General features: G+C 34.5%; 1 protein-coding gene across 15 annotated transcripts in view; it reads right to left on the bottom strand.

Annotated features, from left to right (window-relative positions):
• Positions 1 to 24,210, bottom strand: part of MYCBP2 (MYC binding protein 2) — a 240,014-nt gene that overhangs the window by 12,201 nt on the left and 203,603 nt on the right. For 13 of the 15 annotated variants that reach the window (XM_074329406.1, XM_074329401.1, XM_074329409.1 and 10 more), the window contains 18 exons: positions 23,308 to 23,465; positions 22,054 to 22,253; positions 20,812 to 20,961; positions 19,527 to 19,687; positions 18,304 to 18,460; positions 17,902 to 18,126; positions 15,801 to 15,866; positions 14,160 to 14,399; positions 13,753 to 13,851; positions 9,268 to 9,348; positions 8,000 to 8,266; positions 7,425 to 7,708; positions 5,837 to 5,933; positions 4,411 to 4,530; positions 2,754 to 2,855; positions 1,910 to 2,038; positions 1,424 to 1,556; positions 81 to 184 (listed from right to left, as the gene is read on the bottom strand). In XM_074329406.1, coding sequence (XP_074185507.1) covers positions 81 to 184; positions 1,424 to 1,556; positions 1,910 to 2,038; positions 2,754 to 2,855; positions 4,411 to 4,530; positions 5,837 to 5,933; positions 7,425 to 7,708; positions 8,000 to 8,266; positions 9,268 to 9,348; positions 13,753 to 13,851; positions 14,160 to 14,399; positions 15,801 to 15,866; positions 17,902 to 18,126; positions 18,304 to 18,460; positions 19,527 to 19,687; positions 20,812 to 20,961; positions 22,054 to 22,253; positions 23,308 to 23,465 — 2,773 coding nt within the window. The remainder of the gene's footprint in view (positions 1 to 80; positions 185 to 1,423; positions 1,557 to 1,909; positions 2,039 to 2,753; positions 2,856 to 4,410; positions 4,531 to 5,836; positions 5,934 to 7,424; positions 7,709 to 7,999; positions 8,267 to 9,267; positions 9,349 to 13,752; positions 13,852 to 14,159; positions 14,400 to 15,800; positions 15,867 to 17,901; positions 18,127 to 18,303; positions 18,461 to 19,526; positions 19,688 to 20,811; positions 20,962 to 22,053; positions 22,254 to 23,307; positions 23,466 to 24,210) is intronic. The other 2 variants (XM_074329413.1, XM_074329402.1) reach the window with 1 other exon arrangement.

A 24,210-nucleotide genomic window follows, 5' to 3' on the forward strand; every position in this document is an offset into this window, starting at 1 on the left:
AGTGATGCTGAGCTCGAACTCTTATTTATACGAAGTAAAGGTATCATGTGGGATCTGTGCTGTCCTACTGGGACACTCACCTGGCAGTCCGCGTCAGAACAGACACTGCCAACGGCAGACAACTCTGTTCCACTCCTAGAACCACAGAAGCGGCAAGCTTCCGAGCTACTGGTGGTGGGTTTGCCTAGGTTCAAACAGAAAAAAGAAAAACCCTCCTTAAGAATGTTTTCTACATATTTCAGCATAACTAATTAAAAACAAACAAGCAAACCATGTTTGCATTAATTGTTATCACTGGAAAATCAGCCTGGCAGATTTATAGCTGGAGGGTTGTAAGCGGCCCTGATTACAAAATACGTAAATAATCACACCAATAAAGGGACAAGAAACTAAAGACATATCAAAAGCTAAATGAATTATTAACTGATTTATTTATACTTTTCAGGATAAACAAATAGATTAAACTTCTAGTCAAGACAGCAGGTTGAGCAGATATGGCAAGACCCTCTACTATAAAAGCACAAAACCAGACAAAATATACAAAAAAAAATTAAAAATACACAGAAGAAAGGGAAAGCTTTAAGTATCTTTCCACAATGACAATATTAAAAGGCAGAGGAGAAAACCTCATCAGAGAACATGAAACTTGAGAAGCAGAATTCCGACCCAAGAAACTAGAGATAATAGATCAATTTGAAAAGGAATTTAAATGTTTGAAATAGTTAAAGAAGGAACAGAACGCATAAAAACAAGGAGAGAACAAACATGAAAAAGAACAGAAGATTTGAAAAATACAGACTAAGCTCATTTTTAAAAACAGATACAAAAATTCTAAATATAAGCGTAATACATTGAATTCAGCAATATTAACAGAAAATATATGTTTTAAAAAGGATAGTTTATATTATGAATACAATGATGTTTTTAACATTAGAATATTTATTACTGTTACATATGGCACAGGCAGATTATAGGAGGAAAAAATCAGCTATGAGAAAAAAAGACCATGCTCTTGTAGCATGAAAAGTTACTCATGTATAGAGTTAAATTTGTTCAGGTTTATACTTATCTCCAACATCAGAAATTTGTGTCAGATAAATGGCAGACTACAGAGGTGCTAAAAATTGAGGATTTATAAGATTTAATGCAACTCTACACACTTTATGAAAGAATCAAAATGTAAAAAACGTTTGAGACAAAACGACCTGTCCAAGGTCACACAGCTAGTTAGTGACATAACAGGTTTCCTGACTTTTACTCTCATGTTCTTTCTACATTGTCTAGTAAATATAATAGACAGTCATCAGTGATGTCATAATCACTTGTCAGAATACATTCAAAATCATTCACATTAAATAATTAAACTAACATCTAGTTTAATCATAATCAGTAGGCATGGTTCAATCTTAAGTCTTCTTTTTACCTGTGTGTTCTCGGAATTCCACCATTGCTTTCATTGTTTTAGAATCTGCTAGAGCCATTAACCAGAACAGTTTGGTTCTACCACAGCCTTCATGAAGGTCAACCTTTATAGCTTCTTCTTCTTCTTTGAAGACCTATTGTATCATTAAAGAAAAGTATATTTATCACTCTGAAAGAAGAGCATACAATTATTCAGTAATAATGGCTTTTATTTACCAAGTACTCTAAGAAGTTGCAGATATTTTCAATCTTGTCTTTAATCTTTACAACAACCCCATTTTTAAAATGTGGAAACGAAGGCTTAGGGAGGTTAAACAACTTGCTTGATTTATATAGTTCCTAAGTGAGTTAGGAACTCCACCAAGGTCTTTGATTCCACAATCCATTTTTTCCTATTACACCAACTCTCCTTCCCACATTTTCTCAACATTTATTGACTATATTTTATGTTTCAGATGCTGTTCTGTGTTTAAAGACAAATCTTCACCTGTCTTTGATGAGTTTTGGTTCGCCGATGAAGATGAAGGAATCTGTCACAGTCAGTACATAGATTTCCACAAACATTGCATAAAATGATTGCTGCAGTTTCACCGTCATCATGATTATCACACATGGGCTAAAATAAGACATTTCCAGAGGTTACATACAGTTAACAGGATAGCCTCCATATTCATACAAGTTGAAAGTAATTTATTTACAACTATGTTATTCTGAAGCCTATTAAGAATTTAGCATCCAACCATTTACAGAATTACGGCCACTGTAAACTCCCAATTCAATGATTAATAAAATAAACATGTATAATTTGCTTAGCGACTTAAGAATATTTCTATTCATTCTATCCCAATATTCCATATGCTAAACAGACAAATTATTCATTTCTGAAATTTGAACATTAGTAAGAAAACGTTGAAAGGGCCTATATAAGGGCTTCCCTTCCAGTGAATGCAGGGATACCTATCAAGCTTACTTGAAGTGCATTTGTGAATAAAGGTATGCCATATTGCCTCTCTGATGGCTGTATTTCCCTCTTCATAAGACTGATTACATTTTTAGTACAAAAGCTAGATACAGAATCAAAGTTTGGCTAAAAACAAATTTCGATATGGTGCAAACATGGCTCAAAGAAGAGGAAAGCCCTTTTATGTAATTAAAGCCCCTAATACACGATGAAGAGGGGACCCTTGTGCGATGAAGTTGAGCTATGTGACACAACTTTTTCAAGAGTTCCACTAATTGTGTATTTGGACTTGCAGGGTGATTCTAAACCTAAGCTAAAGCTGACTCTAAAGAAAAACAAGACAATTTTATATAAAATCATCTGATCTTACCATTTGTTTTTGTTGTCCATCCTTTCCCATCCATCTCCCTGAGGAGAGACGATCGACATGGTCCTGATCAAGAACACACAGTGATGCTAGAGCAAGCCAGAGCTGTTGAAAGGAAAGGCTGTTATACCGCTGAGTTTTCAGGCAAGGCTTCTAAAATGGTGCACATGATAATAGCTCAATAAATGACAGATGGATTTGAAACTACGTAAATACCCCGCGGTCCCCAAGTTTTCCTGATATGGCACCAGGCACACATGCTCACTGCTGTACGTGCCATGTGCCCAGCATGCACTCAAATGTTTACTGAATAAATGATCTGAGGAACCATTCTATTTCCTACCTGATATATAAAATTATCCTTTATTGGTCTACTATGTAAACACTATATCAATACATGAATTTACACATTTAATGTACTAATGCTTCCTGCAAATTTTTCTGGTATCATCTGCCTGAGCCATTAAATTCCAAGGAAGACGGTATAATGAGCATAATGGCTATTTAATTTTGTCTAGTCCCATGAGTAGACGGATATTAAATTACAGTAGACAATAAAGTTCCTCACAAGTCTTTGTGTGCCCCTAATGGCGTAGCACTATGCGTGGTGCTCTCTGTCAGAAATAAATAAAAGTCTAACAAACTTGACAATATTGCCCTAAAAATACTTAAAAACTTCCTGAGGCTGAAAAGGCAAGCTTCAGTTTTACACAGAATGGTATATGTCTTCATTGCTGAAAAAAAAATTAACTGTCTCAACTCTAAGAAGTGCACTGAGTGTCACTGGAAGTGAAAAGTAAAAGAGGGAAAAATAGGGACAGACCAGAAAAAGAAACATAAAGTACATCAGGAAAAGGGGTAGTGCAGAATGAAAGAAAAGAATACATGCCTTTTCAAGGTTGGTTCCTGTGAAAACAACTGTTTCAGAGATTACATTCACTAACAATACACATACACTGGCTTTTTCTCCCCTAGGGAAATATAATTTATCTTCTTTTTCAGACTTCTGACGATTAACTTAAGCAATTTCCACCAGTATTTACTTCTTCCTCATGCTGTCACACTGCCCTGCTTCAAGGAAATCTCGACTCTCTGCCAGAAGCTCATGGGATGTGAAATTTGGTAGGTTAAAAATTCCCACAGATGTCTCATCTTCATGCAGTCCCACTTGCTAAGAGATTCTGCCTCACTCTACCCTGGGCACAAAATGTTTGCTTTTTAAAGGTAAGGCCTGTAAACACAGATCGGGCCCTACTTTAGGACAACTGGGCCATGCAAAAATGGAACAGGGAAGGTCTGGTCTTCGAAGGACCTTCAGTTTATCACAGCACAATGCTCATAGTAAATGTACTGCGTAAGCTACAGTCAATACACCATTAGAAAGAGAATACACTGACAGATAAGGTAGTTTAGCCTTTTCTCATTAGTTTATCCTTAGCCTCCTATATAATAACAAAACCAAGTGATGAAGAACACAATAGGGAATATTAATAGCCCCTGTACTTAGTTCATAATTCAAAGAAGCCCTTTGTGCTTTTTTAATAAATAAAATGTTTGGTAAAAAAAAAGTGGATTGAGTTGACTTACTGATTCAAATTTGTTCAAATCCATTACTGAAAAAGAACATGAAACAATACAGACAAATGAAAAAAAAACCTACTCTAGTTGTTGCAATACATCTCACTGGAGATCTAAATTCTTCCTCCATCTTGGTCAAGGCAATGATGGTTTCTGCAATGGCATTTTTTGTTACTCGGGACCATGCTTCTGACAGATGACCCTGTTGAGTAGGATAGAATAATTTAATAAGCAACCAGAAATGTATAATTATAGTAGTAAGTTCTATTCTCTTAAATAACATCTCTCATCCAAAAGATTTATTAGTGGAATTGTAGATCAAGGGATATACTTTTGAAATAAAAATCCTTCACAACCCTATGAAAAATTCAACTTCTTTTCAATCACTATTTTGATGATTCAAAAGAAAAGTAAATACAAATTTAGGTTCTCAATACCCTTTCTCTATAGAGTTCAAGGGCCTTTCTTTTTACATTTAGATAAAAACAAGTACCGAGGTAGTATATATACTGGAGAAATTTTGATCCTAAAACATTGTTATTTAATATGAAATTTATACAGCTAAGATAATTGCTTTAGAAGAGTATTATGGAACCCAAGAGCACAAATGGGTTCAAATTACAACTAAATTTTCTAACTTGATTTTTACTGGACACCAGTACTCTACTACTACTAGAATTTAGGTGTGCCTAAACATTTTTCCTAAACATTTTCATTCAGTGAATGTATTGAGAAAGCCTATTTGAGAATTGAAAAAAATTCTCCATTTCTCTACTTGAGGAAATGTCCATGCTGTTGGGAAAAGTAATACGACTTCACATATTTTCCCAGAATATCTCCCGTCATCTCATATCCACATGCTATCAATCTTTCAAGGGGCAGTTCAGATTTCTCCTCCTCCAAAATGCCTGCTGTCTACTCTACCTCTCAGGAACCTATAATCCACAGGATTCTGACCTCCTCAGGCTGGGACTCCTGGAAATCAGGGAAGGTGAGGAATGCAACCTTGTGGAGCACCGAAAAAGAGCCAGGGTCTCTGATAAGTCATTTCCTGTCCTTCACACTCCCTGATCTCCCCATAAAGACAGTATCTACAGACAGTGGTATAGGACATCAATAAAGGAAAGTATCAACCAGGAGAACTGAAGAGAATGAGAAACTTCCACTTTGGGGAGCTCCTTTTTTTTCCTTTAAGTTTTTGGAGTCAGGCTGTTTTTTTAGGGTTCAAAGAATATATACTTATTATTATTTTTTAAGTTTTAAAATCTTGAAAAACTTCAAGTAAATTAATTGGGAAGCCTGAAATGAACATAGTTTACACAAAGGACAAATTTATCACTAACTGAAAAGGTAAGTGGTGCAATAGTTAACCTACTAAACAAAGCCTTTCAGTGTAAGCAAAACAACGTAATGCACTTCTGTCAGTTCAGGAGAATGAGCTGCTTGTTCTGTTAATCAGATTTTTACCGCACTTCACTGACATTCGTGCCAACATGATGGGAACTTACTGCCGCCATATCCTTAATGAGTTTAATGATGATCTCTGAGATCTGGGTAGGAGTTGAGCCCTTCATCCACCAATGACTTTCACCCCGTCGAATGTAGCTACAAAGAAAAGTCAGCATTTACAAACTAATCAGTGATAGTTACAAATGAGTAAGATGAAAACTGTTATTTCAGCATGTAGCATTTTAATTTTCTAAATGAGTCAATTAAAGCATTTCAAAAGAAAATTAATCGAAACATTACCCATTATCTGTCTCTTCAACCTCAAGAGAGTAGCTATTCTGATCTGTGCTCCCCTTGAAATATTTCTGTTTATATTTTTGTATGCATCTTCTAGAACAGTGTTATTCAAAGTATATCCATAGACCACAAACGATTTGTTACTAGTCTACATAGAGATAATAAAGAGCTTGCACCAGAATATGTCAACTATATTCCAGAGCATACTCTGTTTAGATCAGCTGACATTTTTTCCCCCTGGCAAGTGTATGGAGATGAAGGGAGCAATACACTGATTTATATTCTGGTGTTACTTGCTTTGTATCATGGATTGGCTCTTTTACCAGCATTATTCCAGATGTCTCCCAATTTTCTGCTGGTACATACAATTCTGTAACAAACATCTTTACATATATATACATATGTATAAAAAAATTTATTTTTTATATATACATATATATATATAAAATCTTGTGCACATATATGAACATTTTTTGAGGGAAATAGTTGCAGAAGTAGAATTGGTAGGCAAAAATATGCATATTTTAAATATAGTGACATAATATCAAACTGACATCCAAAAAAACTATAGCAATTTACAGTAAGGATCATTTAAAAATGCCTATTTCTTCATAATGCTGCCAATGCAAAGACACTTTCGTTTTAATCTACGTTTCTTTGATTATCACTGAAGTCTCTTCATTTGTTTACTGCCATTATAAGTTTTCTTCTCTGAGCTAACTTTCCTTGTCATTTATTTTTCTCTACCAGTTGTTTGTCTTTTTCTCATTCACTTGTACTCATTCTTCTAATATTATGCCTAATAATTCACTGTCTACTATATAAGTCTACTATAAATATTTTTTCCAAGTCAGTTGCTTGTATTTTAAAACATTTTAAAAATATTGTCTATCATTTAATTTTCATTTTTGAAAATGCACAGCCAAATAAATCTGTGTATCTTTTCCTCTCTGACGTTTGGCTTCTGTGTTTTGTTTAAGGTCTCCCCAAATTGAAGATTATAAAACATATCCTTCTATAATTTGTCCTAGTAGAGTTTTAAAAGAAATATATACAAAACTTTAACTGATCTCAAGTTTATTTTTGTATATGGTGTGAGGTGGGGGCCTACATTTTGTTTTGTTCTACATGGGAAGTATTCCAAGGTCAAATATTCAGCATATTCCTTTGCCCACTAACTCAAAATGACACTTTTATTATGTCTAGCATCCTTTTTTATATATGGGTCAGTAATTTATGGCTTCTTTTGGTGAATAAGTAAACAAGGCAGAATTTTAAATCACGTCTTAATTCTCTAAGCAGTAGTTCATTCTGTTCTATTTCAGTACTAAAACAGCTGCAAGGACCAACCTGGAATTGAAAATCATAGGAAGGGTAACCGTTGTAACTCCTTTGCCCACGGTGGTGCCAGCTGTTCCTGTGATGGTGGTTCCTTTGGCTTTTAGCTGTACTGTGAGAGCTTTGGCAATGCATCCTAGAAACATGTCTAAGATACCTAGCTTATTCCAATCTCCTTTCTCTGTTGAGTGAATAATATCACTAATATCTGCTGGGGGGAGCGATTTCACTCCTATGATGCTGGCTAGACGATTAGGGGTCACTTCAGGCAAAACTCGTCTTAATAAGGAGGTCACCTGGTAAAAAAAAAAAAGGAAAGAATTCCACTTAAAGATTGGTGTTTAGTTTTCATTTAAAAAAAATGAATCTAGCTTCCATTCTATGACTTTAAATATATTTTGCTCTTCCATATTCTCATTATAATGAGTCAAAAATAAAAAGCATGGAGTTAAAATACAATCCAAAAACCTGAGACATAATAAAATAAAACTCTGTACTTAAGGCCTTACACTTAACTAGTTCAACTTTTAACAAAGTTTCAAGTAACAAAATAAACCAAAAGGTAAGTGGCATGACTAGTCAATCACCTGTCTCTGGACCCGAGGAGACGCTGTGTGGAGCAGGGAAAAGAGATCCTGGAGCAGAGTCAGCTGCTGAGCCAGATACTGCCGGCCCACATTAGAGCCACTCAGTGCTAAAACCATCGAGAGCAGCTCAAAGCAGTAAGCATCAGAGGAGGCATCTTCATCATTGGGCTGAGAATTGGCATTTTCTTTGCTTGATATGGCATGTTCCCATTCTTCACGAACTCTGGTGGCTTCCATGCGAATAGCCTGGACTATGTGAGCACATACCTATTTGAGGGCAACATAAAGAAAATGTGAAAACATTTGTGAGTCTGATTTACTACTCCTAGTTCAAAAAAGTAAGACAAGACTATCCATTTATATTCTAGTGAATTCTTCATCACATCATTCTTTCAACTCATCTTAAAAAACAATTAAGGAAAACTCGGGGAACCATGATTAAAAATGGGAATATTTCAATCAACTACTATGCAGAAACTACTTATAGACAAGTTATCAATGCTCCTGCCTATGGTTTAAGACACGAAACAAAAACAAATTACCACATTTTATCACTTCTAAGTCACATTTCTCCCTACATTATAACATTTCTATTCAAAATGTGCTTTATAATTAATGGGATTCACAATTTAATTGGCAGCAATTTTTTTTTTTAGTGATATATAAAATAATAGCACATTTTACAACTGGTAGCATCTGAGATTCAATGAATTGATGTTGAAAAAATAAAGCACAAAAAAAATTTATGTTATTTATTGAAAAGATTTAATGGTATTGAAAGTTAAAATAATGGGCTAATTTAAAACCAGTATTTCATTTGATTTTTGAAAAGCTAATTTTTATGTCATTTAGGTATTCCACTACATGAATAATGTAGAGCTACTCCTCATCTCCTTATAATTAAAAATATTAATACTGGTTTAGTTATAATTGTTCAGCAATAAACCAACAAACAAAAAAACGGTGGGAAGAGGAACACAGGAAATACAAATGAAATCTGACATAGCTGGGCATTTGACAGTAAAAAAAATGTACCTGAAAATAAGAAATAAAAGAGAGCAGTAAGGTAAGAAAGTTAACACTCATAACTTTAATCTTTAAAGTGATACAGGTATGCAAATACACTCCTTCTCTAGAAAAAGGCGGATACATTCTGCAGGGCCTATAAAAGAGTCAGCATAAAAAAGCCTCCATAAATTTTAGAAAATACTTCGCATCCTAAAAATAAACCAAAACTGAAGAAGAGAATGGAATGGCTATAAACCAACCTGTTTTTGTAAGTTAGTTAGTTTACTCCTGCTGAATATGATTCCAACCATATGTTCTTTCAAGTCAGCATCAGATGTTGCCTTTACATAAAAAAAGGAAAACAAAGAAACTCTTTGAATAAAATTGATGCATTTGACATTTTAAAGTACCAAAAATAAGTGGGACTAATCCAATCTTTTAGCTCTGTACAGCAAAGGAAACCATCAACAAAATGAAAAGGTAACCTACTGAAAGGGAGAAAATATATGCAAATCATGTATCTGATAAGGGGCTAATATCTAAAATATACAAAGTACTCATACAACTCAATAACAACAACAACAGAAAAAAACAATCTCATTTAAAAAATGGGTAAAAGATCTGAACAGACATTTTTCCAAAGAGGACATACAGATGGGCAACAGGTACATGAAAAGATGCTCTACATCACTAATCATCAGGGAAATACAAACCAAAACCACACTGAGATATAACCTCATACCTGTTAGAATGGCTACTATGAAACAGACTAAAAATAACAAGTGTTGTGAGGATGAGGAGAAAAGGAAACCTTTGTGCCCTGCTGGTAGGAATGTAAATTGTTGCAGTGACTATGAAAGAGCATGAAGGTTCCTCAAAAAATTAAAAATGGAACTACCACATGATCCTGTAATCCCATTTCTGGGTTTTTACCTGAAGAAATTGAAAACACTAATTCAAAAAGTTATATATACCCTTATGTTCATTGCAGCATTATTTATAATAGCCAACATATGGAAGATACCTAAGTGTCCACCAATCGATGAATGGATAAAGAAATTGTGGTATATATATAAAATGGAATATTATTTAGTCATAAAAAAGAATGAAATCTTGCCGTTTACTATAGCATAGATGGATCTAGAGGGCATTAAGATGAGTTAAATAAATTAGAGAGAGAAAGACAAATAGTGAATTATTTCTCTTATATGTGGAGTTTTTAAAAATATATACAATACATGCATACGCATGTGTGTGTGTGTTATATAATCAAGCTCACGGTACTGAAGGTCTTAGTCATTGCAACAACACAAGAAATTTAAGGCATATATATTGGAAAGGAAAAGGTAAAACCAACTTTCTTTGCAGACCAGAAGATTACCTATGAAGAAAATCCCAAAGATTCTATAAAAAAGCTTCAAGAACTAATAAGTGAATTTAAGAAGATCACAGGCTATAATACAGAAAAGTCAATTGTATTTTTATATACTAGAAATGAACTGGAAAGTGAATTAAAAAGTACCATTCATAATAGTATCAAAAACATGAAATGTTTAGGGATAAATTTAATAAGATGTATACAAGACCTCTACATTGAACTATAAGACACTGCTGACAGAAATTAAAGATCTAAATAAGTGGAGAGATTGTATCACGCTTATGGAAAGAAAGACTCAATATGATTAAGATGTCAACTTTCCCCAAATTGACATCAATTTTGTACAATTCCAATCAATATTCCGGCACATTCTTTTTTGGGGAAAGGGGAGGTCGGGAGAAATTGACAAACTAATTCTAAGCTTTACATGGAAACGCAAAGAACCTAGAATAGCCAAAACAACTCTGAAAAAGAAGCAGGTTAGAATCTGATTTCATGATTTTTTTATACAGCTGCAGTAATCAAGACAGTCTGATGTTGGTGTAAGGAGACACACGCACACACACGGTGCCCAGAAAATGTATACACATTTTAAGAAGTGTTAGGACGCTGATGGTAACCATTTTGAGCACCTCTTGTAATTGCAGAAGTCAAATGTGACTTGTATTCGTCTTTTGTTATTGGTATACATTGAGTACTACAAGTAATACAGTTTTTTCCTTTTTTGCAATGCGTATACATTTCCTTGGCACCGGTGTGTGTGTGTGTGTGTGTGTGTGTGTGTGTACATATACACACAGATCTACACATTTAGGGTGAATTGATTATTGATAAAGAATAGTCTTTTCAACAAATGGTGGTGAACAATTGGACATGTACACAAGAAAATAAACCGCAAGCCTACCCCACACTGTATAGAAAAATTAACTTAAAATGCATATAACTCTAAACAAAGGAATTAAAACTATTTCTAGAAGAACACATGAGAAAATCTTTGTGACCTAAAGTTTTAGATAGGACACAAAAATCATGGGTCGCTTAGAAAAAAATAGGCAAATTGGACTTCCTCAAAATTAAGAATTTCTGCTTTCTGAAAGGTGAGCCACAGACTAGGAGAAAGTATCTAACATACATGTAGGTATATAGGTCCTAAATATATTTAAAAACTCTTATAACCTAACATAAATAACCCAATATAAAAATATGGGTAAAATATTTGGATACTTCACTAAGAACAGATGGCAAATAAACACATGAAAATTTACTCAACATTATTAATCAGCAGAAAAATCCGTATCAAAACCACAATGAGATACTACTACACACCTACTAGAAGGGCTAAAATTAAAAAGAATGACAATACCAAGTGGCTGTTGAGGATGTGGAGCAACTGGAATACTCACACTACTGGTAAAAATGTGAAATGGTTCAGTTTGGAAAGAGTATGGAAGTTTCTTACACTTGCCATACAACCCAGTAATCCTACCAAGAAAAATGAAAACATGTATACAAAGATCTGTATGCAACTGTTCACAGCAGCTTTATTAATAATAGCCAAATAGAGGAAACAACGTAAATATCCATCAGAAAGTGAAAAGATAAACAAATTATGGTAAATCCACAGAATGGAATATTTCCCAGCAATCAAAACAACAAATAACTGATACATGCTGTTTCATGGGTGAATCTCAAAAGCATTGCAATAAGTGAAAGAAACCAGATAAAAAGGCTACATTTTATGTGGTTCCATTTGCATGACATCTGGGAGACGACAACATTACAGGGGCAGCACACAGTTCAGTGGCTGACAGGGTCTCGGCACGAGATGAGGGCACTGACTGCAAAGGAGCATGAGGTGATGTGTTTCAAACTTGATTGTGGTGATGATTTCACTACTGTATACATTGGTCAAAATTCACTGAATGATAAAGTTTATGAAAAGGATGATTTGTTTGGTATGTATACTTTATGTTAAACAATTGACTTAAAAAATGAGTCTCTTAACATTATGTTATTACACGGGCCTCCATAATCTTTCCTATTTAACCATAGCACCGCGGCATACATTCTCCAGCCTCTCCGATGCACTCTGGCTCCCATCTTCTCTGTTAATCTAACTTTCATTCATTCTCTTTCCGGTCTAACTTATGTTCAGTATCCCCTAGAAGGCTTTTCTGAACACTTCAGGGCACAATAACTCAATGTATTCTGAAATCTTATCACATGTGCAATTTTTTTCATATATTTAATAAGTTAATTATAGACTATATAGTATCCTTGTTGATTTATTGAGGGGGGCACAGAGGGTTCATACCTAAGAACAGCACGCAAGGTTTTTGAGGCCTTGGTACCAATTCTCATGGTTGTTTAGCATAGAATTGCTATTTGCTAAAATTCAGTAGATTTAATAAGTAGTTACATAGTCATATAGTCATTCAAATGATATCTGCAAAAGATGCTGAAAGAAATTACCAGAGTTTATGAAACCTTATTTTTTTACAGACCCTAAATAGAAATATGTGGATGATTTAGAAACTATTGCAGCAGAAGGCACAGGGCTAGACTAGGCAAATCCGTGAAATTATCTTTCAAAAGACTGCCAAGGCGATTATTTGTAACATCTAAAGACACAACAATATTGAGACTAGTCAGAGTTGACTTCACATTTTGGAAATGAATGATGTTTTCCTCTTAGGTATAGTGCTTTAGTTTACACCAAATAAGACCAAGCAACTGCATTTTAGAAGAAATTTCAAGAACAGTATAAAGAAGAGGTTATTCCAATAAAAATTTACTGAACACATGTGTGTTTATGCCATAGTGGATACAAAGAAAAACCAGGCACGTACTTGGTCTTTAAGAAGATATGATTCAGTAGAAGAAGAGATAAAACATGTATCCAAACAAACATAACAAGAGAAAAACCAAGAAGAGATACATAGAGCTTCCTATGAAGTTTAGCAAAGGGAAAAAGGTTTTTGTTTGGGGGAAAGCATAAAGAAGGTTCATGGAGAAGACAGTAGTTTTTAGCTGGACTGTGACGGACAGATAAAACAGGAAGGAAAAGATAACTGAGTGTGCCCAGCACAGTAAGTAAGTTAATTTTATAAATACTAACATTTGAATACAACAGCCCAAGGTACAGGGCACATTTTGTTGTTACTTAATATACTAGCTAGATCACACATGGATAATGGATTTCTTTTGATAGTTACTTTATCTTCTTTCTAATTAAAGTAAAAACTATTAACTGCAGATGAACTAATATCACATATCCACTAAAATACACAGCAATGCATGGATTATTTCACTGAACAAAAGAAAATGAAAAAAGGGAAATAAATATTTTTGGAATACAAATAAATACATTGTATACTTTTTCCTCTCCTTCAGGTGATGACAATAGTGCTTTTTCCTCTTGTTCGGGTGTAGGTTCAGCATCTCCCGAGATGAGCTTCCCAAATACCTGATGAAGACAGGGACGTGAGAAGAAATTAATGGCAGGAATTACCACTGTGAAAGCTAGAGGACTCATGAGCTGGTTCTGCAGGCTTTACAATATTACTTTGTTATTCCTGCTATACACCACTACTTTTCAGAATTATGAATGTAAAACGAAACACAGAAGTTTAGGGCTATGAGAAGAAAAAATGGGCCACATTTATAGCCAGCAATCTCTAATAAGTTCTACAAAATATTTTGTGACCCTCTTAATATTACTGTTGAAATAAAATATGCTGTGCTGGGATATGTAGCAAGGACACAGACACCCACCTGAGATGTAATCAGTCTGAACACGCGCAGAGTCTCAGCTTCACAGTTCCTCTGTTGGGCCACGCTGGCTGAAATCTGGCCAGCAATTTTTGTGCTTTCGCCATCTTTCCAGCCCAAGACCTTTACTTGTCGAACTCTCAGTGTATTTTCTGGGCCCTTTAATTCAATTTTGATGATATGATTATCCCCTCCTGGAAGTTCACTTGTCACCCAACCAATGTGCCTGGAGTCCAGATCAACCTAGCAGAGCAGAAAAGGGACAGAGAAAGAAACCTGATGCAGCCGTGTCACCCTGTTATCACGGTCTTAGACTTAGCACTAACAACAGCAAGCTTACATAAAAATTGCAGAGAGTAAAATTTACTAGGTAATTTCACATTGATTATCTCATTTAAGCTTTGTTTGGATAAATAATACTATTGCAGCTGTAGCTATCGTAGCTGATGAACATAGTGAGGTTAACACAGGTTGAAGGATGAAGATCTGATTACTATTTGTTTCCAGGCACAAGTAATAGGGGTGAAGCCATTACAAACAATTTACATGACTGCAAGTAGAAAGTGCTCACAAGATTAGCAATAAGGTTCTGTTTTGTGCATCTTCACATTCAAGCACCATTTAAAGATCAGCGTTTTTGATGTGCAGTTACTTAATGTCTTACCTTTTAAAAAAATTATACAATATGTAACTTCCAATTTGTGATTCCTTATTTTACTGTATTTCATGGAGGATATAACTTTTTTCAAAGATTAAATTTCTTTTTTTCAATGCACTGTGAAATGGTTTTTGACACTATTCACTTGATAAAATGAAAATTGTTCTTATAGCATTTGATGTCCAAGAAATGATTTGAGATGCCTATGTTATTATATAGACATCTAAATTGATATCACCTTAATTGATAATGTCAATTTTCTAAAAAGACCATTAAACATAAACAACTATCTCACTGAATAATATTATTTCCCCAAATTCTTTAACAATTTAAATAAAATTTATTATTTGTTTAATCCAAAATCTCAATTCATTCCTTAAATATGATTGGAAAACAACAAAAAAAACAAATGGTTGACATTCATGAGACGAAGTAGCTACAGAAGAACAGCTTTGATAAAGTTTATAAAGTTTCATCAACACAAGTGAGTTTATACAGAATACCAGATACATGCCCAGATAAAACCTAACTTGTTTCTAGAGTTGGTTTGTAAGTTGACTTGCAACCTGGATATAGTTGCAGTATTACAAGTGACAGATTTTTCAGTCTAGAGGACAAACACCTACATTTTAACCTGAAGTGTAGGTGAATTCAGGTGTTAATTGTGCATTGGATCTATGATACATTTTAAGGAACCCCAAATCTTTGTAAGGGAGCAGGAGGCAGGGTGGCGGACTGACTGTGGGCACAGCATAATTGCTCATAACTAGAGAACATTTAGGGCAATGATGGGCAAGATGTTTAGTACAGGGATGGTTGTAACTGTTCCTGTATAGAGACCTCTTGGCAATTTAGTGTTTTTTAAGTACATAGATGATTTCCTATAATACTTGGTAGCATGCCAAAATTGGAACGCGAGAGTGGAGATTGAGAAGAAGAAATTTCTCCCTGGGTAGCAGAACATTTAGTGTCAAAATTTTAATTACCTGCTTTATTCTGCATAAATCTTCTACTGCTCTGCCAGTTAAGAAGGTCATCGAGGTAACTTTATTCTAAAACAGAGAATTTAAAATAGTTACTATGCCATATTCCTGTTCCAGAACTTAAAATTTCTTACAGCCTACCAATATCACATCAACTTTTCTGCCTGTCTTAATGGTCCTTCTTAACTGACCTCACTCCATCTGTCCGACCAACCACAATGCCTACAACTCTGGTCTTTTCTCATTCTCACAAACTCCATCGTAAATCTCACATTTCAGGCTTTCTCCACGGGCTCTGAGAGAGAAGCCTGGCACTCCCTCTTTTTATCCAAGGTCTAAACATTTAAATTCTCTCTGTCATGAAGTCTTTCAACAACTCTGCTTGTCACTCATGTCCCACTCTCATCGCTACATTCTCATTGCTCTGGAAGTAAAGGGAAGGGAGGTAATTAGATTAAACAAATACTTGTGTCACAATGTACCCAGACTGCCTTATGGACTCGGAGCAGGATATATGAGAATGATGGGTTCTATTCCCTTGAGAGCCTTGCAAAACTAGGGAAGGAACATTAACACACAAAATAAATATCAAACAGTAGAAGTTCCAATATTTTTAAGGTACTGAAAAGAGTCACTCTGGTACTACAGCCACAGACCTTAAGGTTGAATAAATTTTATGCACAGTACATCAAGAAATAGCTGAACACTAATTCCTTGGAGAGCTGCACACTTTAGGTGCTATATACTGATGCAATTCAAATCACCAAACGCTGACTCTAAGGCACTGTGGCAGGCATGCTGGAGGCCACAGAGGTACAAAGGCAGATGTCAGCTCACATTCTGAAACTTTTGAATATGAATGTTATGATTGTCTCCTCTAAAAGGCAAACATTTCAAACGGATTAGAATCATTGTTTTGAGGAAGATTATGTCCTGGCTTAAAATGTACATGAATCAAAGATAACTTTGTACTGAGCAGTGAGTTCTAGTCAGAAAAATGTTTTATTACACCTGACTTTCTGGTAAGATAAAGTAGTTGTACTAATTGAAACTCTTGGGTCTGAAGAGAAGGTAAGCTCAGGATATATTAGCTAAGCCCCCTTCTCTTATTCACCATCAGGGAAAAACGGAACCTGCACTGATGGACAGGAATTGGGGGTGTGGGGGAACAAAGATTACTCTGACTAAAGACCGGACCTCTGTGGTTGGCATTCCATCCAGGTTATCCAACCCCGCCACTCTGGCTCTTCCTGGGAAAGGAAATATGCAAATGGGATGGAAGAAGCTTGGCAACTGTCCAAGAGGATTTATTAATATTGTATCTGCTAGGAAGCCACATCCATTCTGAGGGAAAAAATTTCAAGAAGTATCTTTCAGTAGGAATGGGGGTGGAAACATCAGGGTTTAGCAGTGGTGCTTTCTTCTTGGTTCTTAACACTCAAGTAAATAGGACTCTTTTTCTTTTATTTAGTCCCATTTAAAAGAGTGCTTAATTCTTAATGTGGAGAGGCTAGGGATAGGGAGAATATAAATTACTACTACTTAACTAATATAAATTACGATTAGTTAAGTTAGTCCAGGAACTCCATCCACTCCCTCCGTGGCTGGCAGTAAGGATTTGAAACTGAAAGCTAAGTACAGTATAGATCAAAGTGCATTAAATGCCATCAGAATAATATAAAGAAGAACCCAGAGAAGAGAAAGAGTACTTTTTATAGAAGAGATATTGGGGAGGATTTCTCTGTTGGGTCTTAGAGATACGGGGAGAATACGACAGGCAGTTTAAGGGGATGACTTCCAGACCCAGAGAACAACTTGAACAAGGGCATTGAGGTAGAAAATTATATGAGTAGACATTTACTTTGTTGCTTAGCTTTAGCCATGGTATATTTGTAATCATACCTCTTTTTAGAATTATTATTCTATAGTCCCTTAGTCATATTAACCTGTTTTCAGACTTGAGACTTATTTGAGAAATATAAAAATGCTGTTTGGTTGGTGAAGTTCCACTGAAAATTATTTTGCTAAACTAAGAAGTGAGAGTGCATAATTACTAATGGTCTGGAAAGAACTAATGAGACACAAACTAAGTTTCCTTTCTTACCCCAAGATCTCGGGAATTGTCCACGTGAACAGATACATAGCGTGCATTGATTCCTTTTACACAGTTGATGGTGATATTCTTAGTTTTGTTTTTATCTTCATCTCCTGATTCCCAAAAAGTTTCTGTGGAACCATCTGTCAAACTGCCAATCATGGCAGGTCGGCTTGAAGTTTTTATGTCAACAATGCTAGTTAAGTCCTTTAAGCACATTACTATGCATAATTCCTACCAGAAACAAATAAAATAAATTGTAATACTCAACTGGAAATCTCCCATGATAATAAAACAGACATGAGATAAGAAATAAAAGAATAAAATTATTTATGAGTAACTTTCAGTTTCTCCTTCAATACATTGTTGAATATTAACAGGATAATACAGAGTAACTGTTAAATGACTGACCTGACTCATAGCTTCAAAGCCAGACTGTATACTGATGCTGAAACTCTCTTCACTGTCTCCATCATCTGATTTTGACAAAATATTGTTAATGTGATGAAAGACGTTGCTCTGATGGAGGAACTGATGATCAGATTGCTTGAATTTCAGACTCCAGCATCTAAAAAGGCATAAGCAATATGTTAAATAATTCTTTTCCAGAAATTTCTAAGGAATTCCTGTAAAAAAGCACTCAGTAGCAAATATTTCAAAAATTCTTAAGGATCTAGTTAAAAAAATAGAAATCAAAAAAATTCAGGGAACAAAATCATTGCTACTGGCTTTTTTTTTTTTGGGAAAAATAAAGGTAATTTCTTTGAAACTAGGTTAGTTCTGAGGAAAAGTTCACTCATTTTAAATACAGAAAAATTGAATACATGAACATTTAAGGCTATAGAAGTAAAAAAGGTAACAAATCAGTTTTGTAGACAAGTGTTACCCCAATTATAACAGCTTCTCAAATTTATTAGTCTCATGATTCCATACTAATTCATCAGATTATAACATATCTTGTACTTCAAAAATCTTTTGAGGAGGAAAAGAAAAAAGCTCCCATCTGCTGGTATTATCATTAGGGATGTGGGCAGACAAAAATCACTCCATCAACCTATTTCTTATAAGAATCAATGAAGGATTGATTTATATGTGTTGTCTTTACTATGCCGATCTGGTAACAAGGTTCACAATGTAAAGGTAATGTTAACAATCTCAGCAGCTTCGGACTTAAAAGGAGGAGGTGTGCCTCAAGATAGTTTTAGGCTTGTTTACATATAACTAAGTACCGTTCATTTTTCTTAAGACTCTTTACACGTTAAAATCCTATTTTGATTTCTGTTTGTGAGATTTCATTCTCCCTCTCCCTTTCTGTGACATTTAAGATGCTACTCTTGGGCAGCATTCAGACAAGGGATTTGGGTCCGCAGAAAAGGGAAAGTGAGGAAGCTTGTTGCAAACTGTGATAATTTAGAGCACTAGGAAGTATATTATCCACATTTTACCGAGGGACAAACAGGTGCAAGCTAAGATGGACAATTCTCATTGATGATAGTAATGAGGGAGGCACTATTCACATATTATAGGGATTCTTTGCGTCTTCCTATTTAAAGAGGGCTTCCAAGCATTTCAAGCTTTGAATATCCATCAAATCTCTTCTCCAAGGTACTTCGAATACTTAGATATAAAGTTACCTTAGGGCCATTTGCTGTAATGAGCTGCCACTGGGGAGAGACATCATAAGATCGGAGATTGTCTGAAGTAAGCGGTGAAACGTGTGAGGCAGAGGATGCGCAGCTTCACCTGCGATCACTATATCCGAGAGTGGATGCTCACATACTCTTGTGTCTTTCTCCTACGACAGAAATTGGAAGCAAGGTCATCAGTTTGTGTGCGGAAAAGAATTTCCCCCACAAAAGAATCTTATAGATACTTAAAAGTATTGCATATACTTTCAAGATAGCCCTGTTAACAGAAATATAAACAACGAAACTAAACCATACCCAAAACATACATTAAGATTAGCTAATTATGTCTCTTATTTTTAGGGAAAAGTGATAACGTTACTTATAAGTAAAATCATCGAACAAAATGAATACCACATACAAGTATCTATTCTAGGGTATTCACAAATCTATTAGCGGGGTGAATCTAATATGTGTATGTAGAAATGAGCCATTCCTCCCATTTGAGCCTTACCCAAATTGCTGAGCAAAAGTTGTGAGTCAATAGCAGTTGTTTTAACCCAATTAATTACACAGGGATAGATAGTAGTTGTAGGTGACAATCTAGCATTGTAACTGTGGACTTTTTCTATTTTTCCTTGCATTTCTGTCAATTTTTACTTAGTTTTTGAGGTTATAGTTTTAGATACATACATGTTCAGAATTAATCATTTATTCTGTTATAAAATTGTTTTTCAGTTTTTGTGTTTTAAATGTAGATTTAGTTCTCTAATTGTATTCCAGATATGGCAATGAGGTCCACAAGTCATATCGCTATAGAGGTAAAAACTAGGCTGGAATCAGGCTTCCAGTGTTCTGGTTCAATGCTTTTCCATGACGCAGGCTGCCTCCAATAAAATTCAAGTCCCTTCAAGCTAAACAAACATATTTGAATTTCATGATCCTACACAGTATCATTTTTATTCTCTGCTATCTTACAGCAATGCTGTAAAGTAGACTGATCTTCTATGTAGTAATGTTACCCTGCTTACCTATCTTACATTGTACTGCAATAGTTTATATCTTCCAGTTGATTGCTTCATGACAATAATGTGAGAAATCAGAATTGACTGAGCACTTTTACTGAAAACTTTCACTAAAAATAGTTAATATGTTGCTCATAGCACTGAAATTTTATTCTTGCTTTTAGGTTATATAATCTGTGCATGAACTCACGCAAAATATTGTACTATCTGAAGGGGGTTCTACTCTTCTATAAAAATATGGACAATTAAAAAACAAAAATTTCACTTACTTGTTCTGCACTTTCTTTATTTGTTTTATTTTCCTCATCCTCCTCTTCTTCTGGTTCCACTGGAGCAGGAGTCAATGATGCCACAAAATGCCATAGAATGTCATGGAGGGAAGTTGTTTGGATGACATTGCACAGAAGCCAGTTGAAAGCCTGAATAAATAATGGTTAAATGAGTCCAAGATAAAAAGGAAACCTACCGTGTTTCCCCGAAAAGAGGACTAGCCTGACAATCAGCTCTACTGCATCCTTTGGAGCAAAACTTAATATAAGACCCGGTCTTATTTTACTATAAGACCGGGTCTTGTATAATATAATAATAATTAATATAATATAATAAATATAATATAATGCAATATAATACCCTGTCTTACATTAATTTTTGCTCCAAAAGACACATTAGAGCTGATTGTCTGGCTAGGTCTTATTTTCGGGGAAACACAGTAAGAGTAAAAACTGCAGGGCTCTTCTTATTCAGAAACAAAGTTCCTATGTGTTTCAAAGGAAAGATATTAGGAAGTCTGACCTTCATTTCACTGAAAGCACACTGAACTTGAAATAGTCACAAATTTGGGCCTAATTTTAAAAAAACAAAACAATAGGGAAAATAACATTTATGAAATGCAATACCAAAATACGCTTCAACCCTTTTCTATTGAAAAAATTTGTCTTAATATTAATTTACTCCAGCACACTTTTTTCCAACTTGCATTTAGGATCAACATAGGATGTTTCTCAAGCTCTACACAAGATACCACCTACTTAAAGATAATTATATTGTTTCCATCAGTGAAATGGCAAGTTATTTATCATGCCATGATAAAGAAAAAAGATTTAGGATCTAAAAGTCTATGACATACAGCAAACCTATCACTTCCAGAGAACAGAAACTCAGAGTTATTACTGTTAAATATACTCAAAAGCCCTACTTCTCATCCCCTTTGCATAATTATACTAACTGAAATGACGCTGTGATTACAAAAAGCTTTTTAAAAAAGATAATATCAGGATTCAAATAAAGAAATGTAGAAATAAATTCCTTTATAATTCTTAAATATGGAACTCTAAATTCACTTATATTCATAACTAAAGAGATTAATTTTGATGTGAACACTTGATATTTTCAGTTGGCAAATGTCTCTTAATTTGTCTCAATTTCTGTTCGGTAGAAAAGCCATCACTAAATAGAACCATCACATGATTTGCATGATCAATGAATCAATAACCCCATTAATGTATTCATACCTCCATAGCAAAAACTCGACAAGCAGATTTCCTTAAGGCCTGTTTCATTGCTATTTCAAGACCTTCTAGATCATGATGCTGAATAACAAAAGCTAAAACTGGCCATTGGAAATTTCGTTCTCCTTTGGAAAGAGAGCTGTGGGCTGAGATTAGCCGGGAAAGCTCAGGAGATGGATGTCTCAAGAGGGAAGAACCAACTTCTAGTTAAAAAAAAAAAAAAAAAAAAAAGTATTAATTTTCATAGGCAATATATATGATTAATATATTTAAGATGTTATTTTAAAATAGTAGTATTTAGCTTATTTACTTTAGAGCTTTTTTTTTTTTGCACATGATACAAAATCATAATGATTCAATTCTTACTGAGGCTCAGAAAGATGAGATATCTTACTTTCCTAAAAGTCACACAGCTATTAAGTTGTAGAGGTGGGTTTGGAATCCAGGGCTGAATCTAAAGTTCACGCTTTCTACAACACTAAGTACTAAATGATTTATTTTCTCCTGAAATGGAATCTATAACTCATCCCCATCATTTTCTAAAGGACTGCTTTATAACAAAGGTGTCTCAATAAGAGCTCAAAAATATTTCTTAAATGAACCTATGAATCATTGGTTTACATATTTTAATATACATTTTCCTTGAAGATTTTCAATAAGATACAAAATCACCTATCTGTAAGTATTAGGCCAGATCTTTATTTTAGTAAGTGATCTACCTGATAAATCATCGCTATATTATCCTTTTCTCTTGAGTTTCTTTCTTTATCCTTGAGACAGAATCAACCAGCCCCAATCTGGGACTGCTGATACGAATTTGTCCACATTATTTAACTTTTTTACTGATTAAGAGCTACTTAAATCCCCAAATTTTATTATTTATTCAGAGCGGTTCTAGCTGTAAGAGTTACAAGCTTCTATTGGGAGTGAGAATTGTGAAAAGTATAATCATTGGAAATGCTGGTTCACTGAAGTTTAGTGGAAAGGATTATGGTAGCAGCTTTTGGCTTAGATACCTAACAAGTAAGATTTTAAACGTCAATTTATTTTTGAATAATCACTGGATGATCTCTGGGTGTCTCTTCCAACTGACAGGAAAAATTTAGAGAGGCACACTTATAGCTATTAAACACAGAAGGAAGGTCTACCACAATTGAAAAGAAATCCATTTCTTTCCTTCAAAAATTAGATTTTAAAAAATATCTGCATATAAAACCATTTGGATCACTAAATCTTCCTTTTTATCTTTATACTTACCAGTGTCTCCACTGTTAACTCTTCGTCTAGGAATGGCTTTAACTCGTGCAGGTAAAATAGAGTGTTGTTTATCATACTCAGAAGCAACAACTGAGTATGACCTTTGGAAGACAGTTCTCTTCGCAAGATCAGTATCAGTTATGGGACTAGTTTCCAAACTGCGGATAAAACAAGGTAACAGATAGGAAACAGTAAATGAAGTGAAACTATATTTAGTTTGTAATACTGCAGACAAATAGGTGAACCTGTTTTTCATGTGGAAAAACACAAATTCAAAGCCAACTTAACATTATCTCTTTAAGCCATAATTTGATTTTTCCAAATACAGTAATATTTTAATTGATTTTTAGATCTGTATCTTAAAACTTTTAGTTTTCTTAAACGTACTTTGCAGTTTAATTTTTTAAAAAAGGTATCAAATGTTCTAAGCTCCTTTCAGAATCAGAAGCACTGTGGTGAAAGTCATGTGTCATGATATTCTGGAAAAACAGGCAGATATATTCATAAAAGCACCTAATACAAAGAAAATGGATATATACATACAGAACCTTAATAACATGGAAAGTGAAATGATTCAATTTTCTTTGGTACCTGAGTGTTCTATTAGGTTTCTTATTCTTGGGAAGTGCTGCAAGGCCTTTTCTAGAGCACAGCCACACCCATGTGTACTGAGTGGTAACAAACTGACTTCGGCATCAGAGTTAAATTATATTTACAGTTTATATAAGAATTCAGTGATTTTCATTCAGGTTTAAGTAAACTAACAATTTTCCTATTTACTATAGCAACATTAAAAAACACTTGGAAAGTTATTAGGATGGTTATGTAATTTTCTTTATTGAAGTATTTTATAAAAAAAACAGAAATACCTTCTCTTACTTCTTCTCTAAGACAAATTTACAA

This window comes from Rhinolophus sinicus, linkage group LG04 (genome assembly GCF_036562045.2).
Source record: "Rhinolophus sinicus isolate RSC01 linkage group LG04, ASM3656204v1, whole genome shotgun sequence".
In the NCBI taxonomy this organism is placed as follows: Eukaryota; Metazoa; Chordata; class Mammalia; order Chiroptera; family Rhinolophidae; genus Rhinolophus; species Rhinolophus sinicus.